Source organism: Lissotriton helveticus, chromosome 4_1 (assembly GCF_964261635.1).
Source record: "Lissotriton helveticus chromosome 4_1, aLisHel1.1, whole genome shotgun sequence".
In the NCBI taxonomy this organism is placed as follows: Eukaryota; Metazoa; Chordata; class Amphibia; order Caudata; family Salamandridae; genus Lissotriton; species Lissotriton helveticus.
The window spans coordinates 1163777678-1163790888 of NC_136063.1; the positions used below are offsets into that span (position 1 = coordinate 1163777678).

The window sequence follows — 13211 nt, forward strand, 5'->3', positions numbered from 1 at the left end:
AATCCAAGTTGCAATGTCCACGTCCTTAGTTGCCCTATACCTTGCCTATATCAGTTGCTATGGTTGGTGCTTCCTTCCAGAAGGCGGGCATGGCAGTGGTTGAAGTGCCCCACTGAGTAGCAGCACATAGTTATTATAAAAGTAAGAAATGCCTTTTATGTGTAGGATGAACACCCCAAAATGCAAATTTATATTTGTGATTGAAGTGCTGAACAGTTTCACATTATTCTATCTAATTGTAATATGTCCACTGAAGTGCGACTAAAAATCTGCCACATTTCATCTGAATAGAACAGTGTTTCCATATTGAGTACCTAATACAATATTGCAAAAAGGCAGGGCCATTAGTATCATTTGTTCCATTAGTTTTTAAAAAGTATGGAAACATGATGGAATAGCCAGGAGAAACTATGTTTCCTTCTGCCATTTTTTAATCTGTCCACAACGGCTAAAACCTGCTGGAGAAACATGATGCCTATAAATATGTTTACAAGGGTAATAAGGCACACTTCTCAGTAATCCCCAGAAAGGTTTTTATTTCTCATTACCGTGTAATTCATGACCAGCTAGGTCAACCCAACTTTAATACAACTACGATGGTTCTCTTTGGCAAGAAAATCAAAATGTCCCCTCATCTATCTGTCACATTATATCATCCACAGCAGTGAATTCATCTGCCTCAACAGCCAACAATGCCATAATGTACCTAAACATACTTTATAGATGGTCCCGAAAATGCTCGTGCCCCTCAGTCAAACAAATCTCAGATGGTCCAGTAATGGTATTTCTATATATGAAGCACTTTCACGGAACAACCGTTCGCCTCGTCTGCAAGAAAACTGAAAGCTCTCTTGCATTTAGGAAAGTCAGAAAAACATGGTTTTACTCTTAGTGGCTGACCTGTCTACACTTTCAGCAACAGTCTGCTGACTTGTTCTTAGAGGCAAGAAGCCACCCAGATGATGTGCACTGCATTTTATAACTTTCACATAAGGTATCACAGAGTTGCAGATCTTAACTTAGCACAAAATGAAGTCATTTAACATGGCGTAATAAAAAACATGATATGACTTAACAAAGCATAACAGAACTCAACATAACATTACATATTATAGCAACATAAAGTAATGTAATATAAAATAGCATACCCTAACCTAAACAAAATGCATCATACCGTAATCTAGCATAGCAGCTGCTACTTGTACTTCAGCCTGTCTCAAAACCTCCACTCTCAGCTCGCTCTTTGCTTCCACAGCAAGATAAGCACCATAACAACATACAAGGAACTGCCTTGACCATCATCCCCACAGAAACCGCTGCTACCATGTGGCCCATCCAATTTATAGCTTCCTTGGACCCATGCCCACACTTCACCTTCTACAAAGGCCGTGAACCCATCTGCACTGCCCTCACCCTGATCCTCAATGACTCACTTATCCCTGCTACCTTCTTGGATGCATGGAAACACACTATCATACTGGTGCTACTGAAAAAATCTACAGCAGTTCCAACTTCACCAGCAAACTACAGCCCCATCTCCTTGCTTCCCTACCCAGTGAAATACTTGATTAAACTCATAAACAATAGACAAGCAAAAACCACCTTCTGGTCGTATCACAACCAGGAGTCAGGCCCAACCACATCACCAAGACTACCGTCATCAGCGCTGCCAATTACATCTGTCTCATCTTGGACCAAGGCAACAGTACAGCATCCATTCTCCTTAACCTATTTGTGGCTTCCAACACTGTCTTCCACCTGATCCTTATCCAGTGCCTCCATAAGACAGGGATTAGCAGAACCGCTCATAAATGGATCGGCTTTTTCCTCACAGGCCACACACATAAGGTCAGCTTAGCTCCCTACACCTCCGAACCCTCCAGTATGATTTGTGGCATCCCTCAGGGATCACTCCTTAATCCCATACTCATCAATGGTCTCAACATAATCTCATATATCAACAACACACAACTCATCCTTTCCTTCTCCAAGGACACCACCAACACCCAAACACATTTTATCAACTGTATGTAAAAAGTCACCCTTTGTTTGAACTCCAACTGCCTGAAGTCCAACTCAGACAAAACCGAGGTGATGCCTTTGGGAAGGGACACCACACTAAAGTTCTCAGCCTGGTAGGCCTCAGAACTGGGATTAACACCCACCACGTCCAGCCAAACCAGGGATCTGGAAATTGTGATCGACTACCAAATTCTGATGTACAGCCAGGGCAATGTGATCACCTCTTGCTGCTTCCACACTCTCAAGATCCTCAGAAAGATCTTCAGATGCCTTCCTCTGAACACTTGTCAAACTGCCACCCAATCACCAGCAAGCTAGACTACGGGAACACACTCTATGTCAGACTCCCAGCCCAATTCACCAAGTGTCTCCAGATATCCAGAATACAGTGGCCAGACTCACACTCAACCTCCTACCCTGCAGCCACTTATCCACTAGCCTTAAAGGGGCTTCTATGGCTTCCCATTCACAAGCCAGCCCCATTCGAACAATTTACACATACCAGGCACTGCACAACCTAGGCCCACGTTCCTGAACATCTGCTTTAGCTTTCACACTCCCACCAGACAGCTTTGAACCAGACATAGGACACACCTATATTTTTATGTGTGGAGTTTCACCCACAAGTGCAGAGTCCAGTCGCTGCCGGCATGGCTGACGGCTGGGCGGGTGCGAGGTCAAGCAGGGGGAATGGGCGAATGGTCGCGTGGGAAGGGGAGTCATTGAGGGAGGGGGTAAATAATAAATAAAATAAAAAAACTCAGCTTAACGGGTCCAGCGTCTTCACTGCTGGGTCTGCTCCGCTTTCCTGCCTCCGCAAGAACTGGAAGCAGGCATCCTTCCTCCCCTCCCCTAGGCCAATCACAACACTGCAATGGAAGCGTTGTGATTGTTTGGAAAGCCAACCACACAGGTGTCTATGGGGAGACCATTTTCTCCATGTAGACTGCATGCAGCCAACATGGAGAAACTGGAGAGTGCGAATGACTGATTTGGTCGCAGTGCGAGAAGCAGAAACATAAAAAGGTATTTCTAATACCATTTTATGTTTCTGCTTCTCACACTGCGAGAAGGCATTGGTGCTACACTCCTCCACCCACATGGAGGAGCCGCCCCTGGCAGAGTCTCTGCAGTTGTAAAATTCATATTAGTAAAATTAAACCTGGAGTCCGTAAATGCCCCCCAAAAAGTTTAACTTACATAAAAAATTAGTTTTACCTTTGTATATGAGGCTCTACAAGTATACCTAACACACCATCCTTCTCAATGTTACCTCATATTCAAACTACAATTTAATTGACCTGTATGTGCCTTATTTATTTTGCATGTGCTTTGGCATCTCCTGTCGCTGCTTCTTCGCAACAATTTCTATTTTCAAACGATACACCTCTTCCTTTCTTGTGTAGCTCTCTGAAGAAGCGCGGGCACATAGATCTGCCTGATACATTTGAAAGGTTGTCACCGAGTCACCTTCGTGCATAAAATGTGCTCGGAGACAGTGCATGGTGTGGGGTGTGCTGCTTCCTCGGCTCTGAAGGATGGGCTGGCAGTGCTGCTATGGGTTCGCATGAGGTGGCATTTATATTTATGCATACAGTGTTGCAGTTCAGTGTAATCTTAGAGCCCGGGTGACTGGGCAGAACAATCCGTGAACTTGAAAGCCTTAAAGCCCCGACGGATGGCGGCGCCGGCACATGAATCTTCTAAATGGCCTGTGTGAGTACATGTGCTAATTCAAGCAATACTCGCGATTGGAAGTGTTCATTAATCAACAGACAAAGTGTCAGGCGGGCGGCATTAAAAAGACAGACTGCAGGGAAGCCGGCCACGGAGCGTCATCCTTGAAGCAGCCATTTGAATTATGTTGATATGTTTTGCAGCCCAGCATATTGCCAGAAATGTGTTTGATGCACTGTGTGCAAATAAAATCTGAAGCGCGCATCTATCTCTCTCCCTAGGTGCTTACGTGCTCCAGGTCAGAGCCACCGACGCCGATGACCCCACGTACGGAAGCAGCGCCAGGGTGGTTTACAGTATTCTAGAGGGGCAGCCTTATTTTTCCATTGATCCTAAAACAGGTGAGCATTGTGAAGTGGGGATTTCAATAATGATTATTGTTCTCTATTATGACGCCCTCCCTCTGTTTATCCATGAAAAATAATCATATAAAATGGCGTGCATGTAATATAGTTGAAAAGCTTGTTGTAGACTTCTGTTCCTTGTAGTAATATGTGGTTACATGTTTTATGGAAAAGGAGACCACGCCTTGGTTCATAGACTTAAAGGTGAAGGTGGAACATAGTCTTGCAGACATTTGGTTCAACTACTTACTGCTAAGAAGCACGTTTGCTTTCGAAGCACATTAACTTACCCTTCTGTTTCCTGCCCTCTCCGAAAAATCACATGGAACTGCACTGTTATTCTTTCTTCAAACACTGCCCTCAGAAGGAATACTCATCATGGCATCATGGCTGCCAGTCCCATGACACCAAAAGAACAAACAATACTGGTTTACCCTACTCCCTCCATCTGGGTCTCTGGTGGATTTCCAAACCTCAGGGCACAATCCTGTCTTTCCAGCAAACACCTCAGTCTCACGCCATGACCCACTATCCTGTAAGCAAGCCCCAACACCCACACAGTGCGCATAGTCCAGATTGGCACAGACCTCCTTTCTCTGCCACCAGAGACTCTACCGAGGTGTTAGAGGCCAACAGATGCCAACCACAGCTGGCAGTCAACCTTTGATCCCCAGAGTAAACTCTCCACCTGACTCACAAGTCGCTCCTTCTTTCCCACTTTCAAAGTACTTGGACACACATAAAGCACGATCAGTGGTTAAACAACGATTAAGCAAATGATGGCATGTCCTGCTTATATTTGTAATTAATGACGACGAACTAACTGAAAGATTAAACCTCATCTCTAAGATCCTTCACAATCCTCCTCAATTAGCAAACCACAGGAGGAGCAGCAAAAGTGGAGTGACATTATCACAGTCAAACTGGGAACAGAAACCAGCCATGGCAATTCCGCTGGACTGGCCCTGGTGGGAGGGGCTAATGAGAATCGCTGGACCGTCTTTTGTTACAGGGAGCGTATATTGCAGCACTGCTGAAAACCGGCACCCACGGTTCAAAAATGGTCCCCCAACCTTCCGGCCCAACGGGAAAATGCCCGCTGCCCACTATTGCCAGTCCAGCCCTTGAAATTAGTTCTGTTCTTTGACTTCATCATTGCAAAGAAACTGCAGGTACACACTATGATCCTTCAAGCCCACACTACTGACATGTCACTGGGTTGATCTCGACTTGTGCATAATAAATTGGAAAACATTTACCACGGAAAATGCTTGCTGCATTTCTTACGTATCTTCGGGACTTCAGCAACACAACGTGCCCAGTGCCACTTGATAACCTGGTATTATGGGGTGCCGATGCGTATGGGAGGGCGAAAATGCAAATTATTCCAAACATAATAAGGCTGGGGGGCATTTTCATGAAAAATGTATGTAAAGTAGGTCCTTGTGTACAAAAGAATGTAAGATCTCAGCTCAATATAATGTCGATATATTTTTTAGAGTCAGTTGCTGAATGTTGCTGATGCCTTCCATGCAGATATGGCACACAACCAGGTTTTTTTTTTGCAACACATTTTCTGCTTGAACCAGGTCTGCAGCACACAAAAAATATATGATCTGTGTAAGAAAAACCAGGAATTATTTTTTTATGCCTAGCCCAACATTTAGAGCTTACACCAGACTATAAATTATGAACAGCCCTACCGACCATCAGACATTCCTTTCCAGTACTCTAAATCTCACACACAATCTTCAAATAAGGGCAAACGGCAGAACTTCATTCCGCCTAGATACAAAGACCTATACGTCCTAAGGCTTACGCCAGCGCAAAGTAAAGCAATGTGACACAATATTTGCTACACAAAGCAAAAATGTGTTTGGTGCCGGGATGATGCACTTCTCTCAGTTCAAAAACCATTTTGCGCTGCTATGGGTCAATGCATCAAGGGGGCATTACTGGGACATTGCTGTCGCAGATCAGTGGAAATACCCATAGGTTTTAACAGAAAATGCAATATACTAGATAGTCATTCCAGACTTTGCATGAAAAACTAATGCCGCCTGGAAGTAGGCGTAAACAAAGGGAAATGTGTCCATTTCACAAACAACACACTGCAATTGTGCTGCAATTTTCCTCACATACAATGTGTGGGATCCTTCTGAGTTTGCCTAGACATAGATATTTATACTGGAAGGGCATGCTTCCAGTACAAATTCTGTGCTAGACAACACACACATGCTGCTGCACCGTGTTGCACAGCTATGAGTCACGCAAGGCACCCTGCTTGTGTATTAGTGCTGGGGAAGACAGCAGCAGCCAGCCAATCTTAGCAAATTTGGCTCTGCACTGTGCTTCTTCTTTGCACAAATAGACACGATGTACTTTATAAAAAAAAAAATCTTTAAATACAAACATTACACTTTAGTTGCATTAAGAAAGCCTGCAAAAATAAACGGCTTTACACATTTTGTGCCGAATCGAACACTATCAAACCATTTTCCGAGCTGTATAACCACTATAGGCACTGAGGAACAAAGACATTTGAGAAACAATTTTTTGTTGGACAGGAATCTGCTGATATGCAGTCTCTTCCGTCAACCAATGTACCTTTTGCCATGGACACCACACTGAACAGCAAGACTGTACATGTCATAGAACAACAGATTTTTACGGGGAACATCCTTTACGACGCGGATGTTACCCCGCGCTACCATTACGACGCGTCTCTTACAACGCAAGTCGTAACCACGACTTGCGCTGGAGGGCGCTCAAGGACAAGGAATAGTTAATTTACTATTCCAACACCTTCCCTACTATCCAAGGGGACTGGTGTTGGAATAGTAAATTAAACTACTCCTAAGTCTGCACCCTACAGCGCACTTCGTGGTAACGACTTGCGTTGTAAAACACGCGTTGTAACGGTACGCGTGGTAATAGCCCGCATCGTACCGTCATACATCCGATTTTTACGCCAGGAGAGCTGCCAACAGTGCGGAGTGTGCAGTGCAGCTCCAAGAGGCGAGGGAAACAACACTTCTGAGATATTCAGGTTGACAACGTCTGTAGAAACTTTGGCTGCACCCGGGCCACTTTTCTGAACTCCTTCAAGTGGGTCTGCGGGCGCTGCATCTCACTCCAGCTGATGGGCACCATCTGCACCCCTTGTCTTTTTCAGTTGCTCGAATGTTTTTCTTTCATATTGTTCCTCTGAATGGATTCTTCAATGGAGCAGATGCAATGTAGAGGATCTGATCCTTGGCAAAGCGGAATTAATACTGCACACCTTACAAGTGACAGTTGAACCCACATCAGGTAGGAGCTGGGACTGCGCATCTCTAACCACAGAAACCGTAGGCAACATTCCATTATTCATCACCTACCCTGAGAGGGAGGCATAAATATACCCATGCCTGCAGTATGTCCCACAGCCAGGGTAAAAGTCTTCAAGACTGCACAACCGTTCTCCAGATATACAGTACCGTGCTGGAGCCGTGACCACAAACCGCTCTGTTGGTCCCAAACACTCTAGAGCAGCGACACATGCTCTAACGAGCGTGAACCAACGTCTAGACATAGATTTTTAGACTGGAAGGGCATACTTCCAGTACAAATTATGTGCTAGAAGACACGCACACTTGCTGTTGCGCCATGTTGCACAGCTATGAGTCACGCAAGGCACTCTGTTTGTGTGTGAGTGCACAGCAGCAGCCAGCGAATCTTAGCAAATATGGCTCCCGACTGTGCTTCTTCTTTGCACAAATAGGCACAACAGATTTGGTTTCTGTACTGTGTTGCATGAAAAATGACTAAATGTAGGCCTAAATATTTCTCTCCAAAAAGAACACAAAAATCGTCTTGTGTTTACCAACTTACAAGATAGGGACTCCTTTGGTTTCATTGAGACAAACCCTAAAGCAAAATCTGCTCCCTGAAATAAACTTTCCACCTGGGCACTTTACACCTATTTGCATGGTGGCTAATAATGACTTTCTCCTTACTGCCTTTTGTCCTCATGAGTTGTTTGATTTTCGCATTAGTGTTGCCTTTATCCTCCACAATTAACATACCTCATTCTCTGTCCCGATGCAGTCGTTCTATCGAATTTATGCCTGGGTAGAAAAATATACATTTTAAAAATATTAATTACTATAGAACATAGGGTTAACATTTAAATCTTGCTAAAAATGTGTGTAAATGGCGCTCTTTGGATTTGAATAAAGTAATTAGCTGTCAACAAAAACGAGTTTGTTAGAAATGTAATTAATACTTGAAGACAGGACCACACTTTTAGAAGCTCACATCACATGTTTGAGATTCAGGGATCAAGGATTACCATTTAAACACACCCCACGTCCTCACACCCCCCAGGCTTCTAAACTTGCCCTGACTACAGACTAACTACAGAAAGGTTAAACTTAAGGCACATTGACATTTAAGTAAAAATATGGCAATTAATAATGTATTTATTAGCTGTCACCTTCATTAGCAGCCATAATACCAGCCATACTGCGAAAAAAGAGCTTGCAGCAATGTGGGTTTTCATTGAAGTGAAGGCAAATCTCTTTGCACCATTAGCTAGGCAGGGAATATGTAGCAGATGTGCAGGTTTTTTTTGTGGAGTTTTATATAGCAAAAACTAGACCCGAGACATCGGGTATCAGAGCACTTTACAAAGCACCAGTTTAATTACAGAAGGACTCATTCATTTTTGTTAGACACAGGGAAATTAAGTGATTTGCCCAGAATCACAGGATGTTGCGCATTGTTGCCGAGACTCGAACCCAGCTCCCCGGCTTTGAGGTCGACTGCTCTAGCCATAAGGCTACATCCTCTCCCCAAAGCAGTTACTGTCTGTTCTCCTTCCACACCCTATGAACAAGGGACAGCTAATGGCAGCTCAATAGCATTCAAGAATATTACACTTACTGGTGTCTCCAAAGGCTGCATCATCACACAGCTCAAAGATGTAGCTCAGGCATACTATACATCAATCTGCCTCTGGTCTCTTAAATCAAGAAAGCCACCAAGAACATGTGCTTCTCCATATCAACAACCTAAAGATGTATAGAGAGAGCCAAGCCCTCCCCCTCCCTTGGAATAATGCTTTTCACCGTTGCAGGGCCATGTGTTGTTCTGTGCTTAGGTCACAGGAGAAGATCATTCCTAAATACAGGTATGAATTTATGTTTTACTGTGTCTCTTGGCCTAACTGCCCAGCGATGCAACTGATTTTCTTAATCTTTCTCTGGAACACCACTACTTGACATTTTTTACACATACATTATTAAGGAATTTTAGCAGAGTAAAACATCTGATGCATCCAACCACTACTCAAACTTTCTTCGTGTTAAATCAAAACAAATCGTCACATCCTCAGCATTCGTTAAAGTGTGAAGGGACCATGACTCTAACTTTGGTGTAAAAACAGCTTTGTTAGTAATTGTTCTCAGAAGATCTTGTAAATACAGTGAAACAACTAGTGTTCTGTGAGAAACTGGGTTACTGGTTGTATCGGGTGTGAGCCCTTGTCAAGAAGCAACCACAATTCTTGTCAGGGTAAGGCACAAGCAAATCTCAAATTAACCTGTTTCAACCCCAGGGTAGCTTGGTAGGGAGTTGTCAGGCTTAAATTAGAGGCAATGTGTAAAGTATTTCTTCAACACTTCAAACAGTAAAATAGTAAAAAGATCCCACACCAGGTTAGGCAAATAGAACCAGACTTAATAAATAAAACAAAACAAAAACAACAAAAATCCAATCAGTAGAACTGTAGTTATGAATTTTTAAAGTATGAAGTGGAAAATAGTACCTAAAAGCATCAATCAATCTGGATTTGTTTAGAGGGTATCCAGGTGCTGAGAGTGCTGCTGCAGGAGGGGGCTCATTTGAACATCCAGGTCTTGATTCCTTTTCTGAATTCCAGCAGAGAGGGTGAGGTCCTTAGGTGAAGTGGGGGTTCATTCCAGGACTTGGCAGCAAGGCAGGAGTAGGGGGCACCCTCCACTGTTGCTGCAGCAGAGACAGGGGTGTGGGGTGGATGAGGCTAGTGGAACCCAGGTGTCTGGAGGGAAGGTGGAAGTTCAGTGGGTGGTTGATGTTGTCAGGTCCCTGGTTGTGGAGAGCTTTGAAGGTGTGGATCAGCATCTTGAACTGGCATCTGTTCTGAATGGGGCGTCATTGGAGCTTCTTGAGGTGGGGGGATGTGGGAACACTTAGGAAGGTCTCAGATGAGCCTTGACACTGAGGTCTGAATTGTGTGCAGTCCCTTGAGAAGGTGTGAGGTGATTCCGTGGTATATCTGGTCATACTGGATCAGGTCAAAGTCAAAAGGTCAAACCGACCGCAATAGAGCACAGGTCAGATATAGTCCCAGATTGGTCCAGCTGAAGTTTTACCTTCCTGACTTTTGTGCCAAGAGTCCGGTTAGGGTTGGAGAGGGAAGCAAGAAGTAGTTCCGCTCCTAGCCAAAGCCTTTAACCGTGGCTAGCCTACTTGGGTTGTCACGTTTGTATGAGATAAGGTGGCCCTTGCATCCAGGACCACAGAAAGCATCCACATAATATTGTTTCAGTTAAACATTGTCTTCCCCAACAAAGAATTAACTAGTAACTGCTAGTACACTATTCACAAGTAGAAAGAAGTATAATACAACTCAATGCTAGGTTCACATTGCACTAAATGTGTGCTTTTTTTCAATTCAGATATAGCATCTCTGGCCACAATTCTTGTTTAACGTCTTCTCACAAGCTCTGCCCCTAAAAATCATTAATAGGGCGCATAGTCCACTTAACCCTGCCTAAGCCAAGGGTTACAGACCCATATGGCCAAACACGTGTTGGTTGGAAGTTTAATTGGTTTGATGGTTTACGTCTTCAACATTTTACTGTTTGGAGTACCAACTTTGATTTGGAGGATACGGAAGGACATTTATTCTTGTTCCTTGTGATTAATGTGCAAGTATTTATTAGTCTAACTGTGGAGCCTTGTGAGCTCCAATGGAAAGCATTATGGTTGCTGTTTTCTCTCTTTGTCTCACACTCATTTGGTTGAATAACTTCGGAAATTGTGTAAGTCTTCTGCACAGGTGTGGGCTTTTGTACCTCCTGCTATCCAAATTTGTACAGTTTGACAATTCAAGAATTAATTAGAGGGCCTGATGGGCTTATAAAAGCTCAACGTACTCACTAGACGGATTAAACACACCCACGAATAAAGATCAGGAGTCAGTGAAAGAATCTAGTAAAATGTCTGTCTATAGCATGGTGCACTATTAAACTTCTTAACAATATTTTAAGGGCATTCTTAAAAAATGAATGCAGGGTATACTAGTCTAATCTCTAAGTCCAAGAGACTACACACTAGAGGGTTTAAGTTAGATGATTCCAGTTGTACACATCCCTCATGAACAGGGAATGTGTTTGCAATTCTCAAATCAGATGTTCCACCTTGTGAGTCCTTTTTTCTTGTATCCAGTAGTGGATTGTGGAGCTACTGAGACGATCGAGGGATTATCAGAATGCTGTCCTATGAAGGCACAACATTTGGGGGAAATGATGGAATTGTACAGAGCCCTCCATCAGACCCAGCATGGGGTAACCTCCTCTGACAGCTCTGAGTCTCATTTATACCAGAGCTGTTTTTGCTGAAATCCTCTCAGAGCCTAATTTCCGAATTGTCATTCTCAGCTTTTGATCACTATTGTGCTTAAAGAAAAAAGATAACATGTATTTCAACAACTATCATATAGAGGCCAAGTACAACATTTTATGAACTCAATGGCCTACCAATAGGTTCTTTCTGCCTGATCTTCAGGCTAAAGCTCAACATCTTCAGACACCCTATGCACATCAGATCTGAAGCACACTTAAGGAGCACTTCAGCCATAGCACAAGAGGCCACCTTCAAGCTACACAAACGGTTCAAACTACCTCCCTTTCTGAGGGTTCTTAAACCTCTCAGCCCCTATCATCCACAGAGATATTGTTTGAGGGGGCAGCAGACAGTACCATACACCACCATATTCCCTACAAGAACACTTTCAAAATGTTGGTGTCAGGCTGTTTGCCCACTTGCTCTTATCCAACTGGATTATGGGGTTTCCATACTGCAGGCCCACTTTGATCCACACCTCTTTGCTATATGTCTCTCTCTGCTCTACTTTTGTGCTGCCCCAGTGTCAGCCTCTCCTTGCTCCCTAAGGGGGATAGCAGAACAAGAGCCACCTGCGGTGGCTTCGTGGTCAACAGCCTTGCTTCCGACCTCTTTCCCAAGGGACTGCAGGAACCAGGGAGATCCCGTTTTGCTTTACATGAGCACCAGTTGCTTTACACAAGGACACATTCATTTGTGTTGCCCATAATGACAGGTTGTTGAGCGTCCCTGCTGAGACTCAAACCCAGTTCCCCAGCTTCGAGGGCGACCACTCTAGCCATAAGGCCACATCATCTCCTTTCTGGGATGCATAGCTCTCCGCCCACCCTCACATCTTTCCAGATCCCCAGGATCACACGTACATTAATTCTTTTTGTGTGCCACAACAGACAAGAGGAGGCTAAATGATAAACAATGACCAGCAATGGCAGCATGCAAGCAGAGAAGGATAAAGGTGTGTCCGTCAACTTCAATAAACAGCTTGAGGGAGGAAGTGAAGTTATAAGTTCCTGCTAAAACAAAGGGTTAAATTCAATTGACTCTTAAACGAAGACACACTAATTTCCAGTGAATCTGTTGGTGTCATGCCTGTTGAATAGAAGCCTGCAGTTGGCTACTCAAAGCATCACCCCATTCCACTGAGCCACTGAAATTTAGATGTGGAAACCTCGAATTTCAAGGTTCTTCCTTATGGAAATGTCGTTACGCTTGCAAGCTCAACAAGAAGCAGTCCTTAAGAAATTCGAAAAGGGCTGAAACAAACATGCTCTTTAGATATTTGTACTCCTAGATTGAAAACTTCCATGGACTCTATACTATCATCTTTAAAGGGCTCCTCCATGGTAGATGATCTCACCTCTCCTTCTCATTTATCCCTCATCTCATTAAGATAATCAATTTGAAACAACCTCAGGTCTATTATGATTGATGTCTTACAAAATCAATTAAATAAAGTAA

General features: G+C 43.7%; 1 protein-coding gene and 1 pseudogene across 2 annotated transcripts in view; one reads left to right on the forward strand and one right to left on the reverse strand.

Moving 5' to 3' along the window:
- Positions 1-13211, forward strand: part of CDH12 (cadherin 12) — a 1332533-nt gene that overhangs the window by 833003 nt on the left and 486319 nt on the right. For both annotated transcript variants that reach the window (XM_078687751.1, XM_078687752.1), the window contains one exon: positions 3981-4100. In XM_078687751.1, the coding sequence (XP_078543877.1) occupies positions 3981-4100 (120 nt within the window). The remainder of the gene's footprint in view (positions 1-3980; positions 4101-13211) is intronic.
- Positions 7149-7677, reverse strand: LOC144826844 (exosome complex component CSL4 pseudogene; annotated as a pseudogene).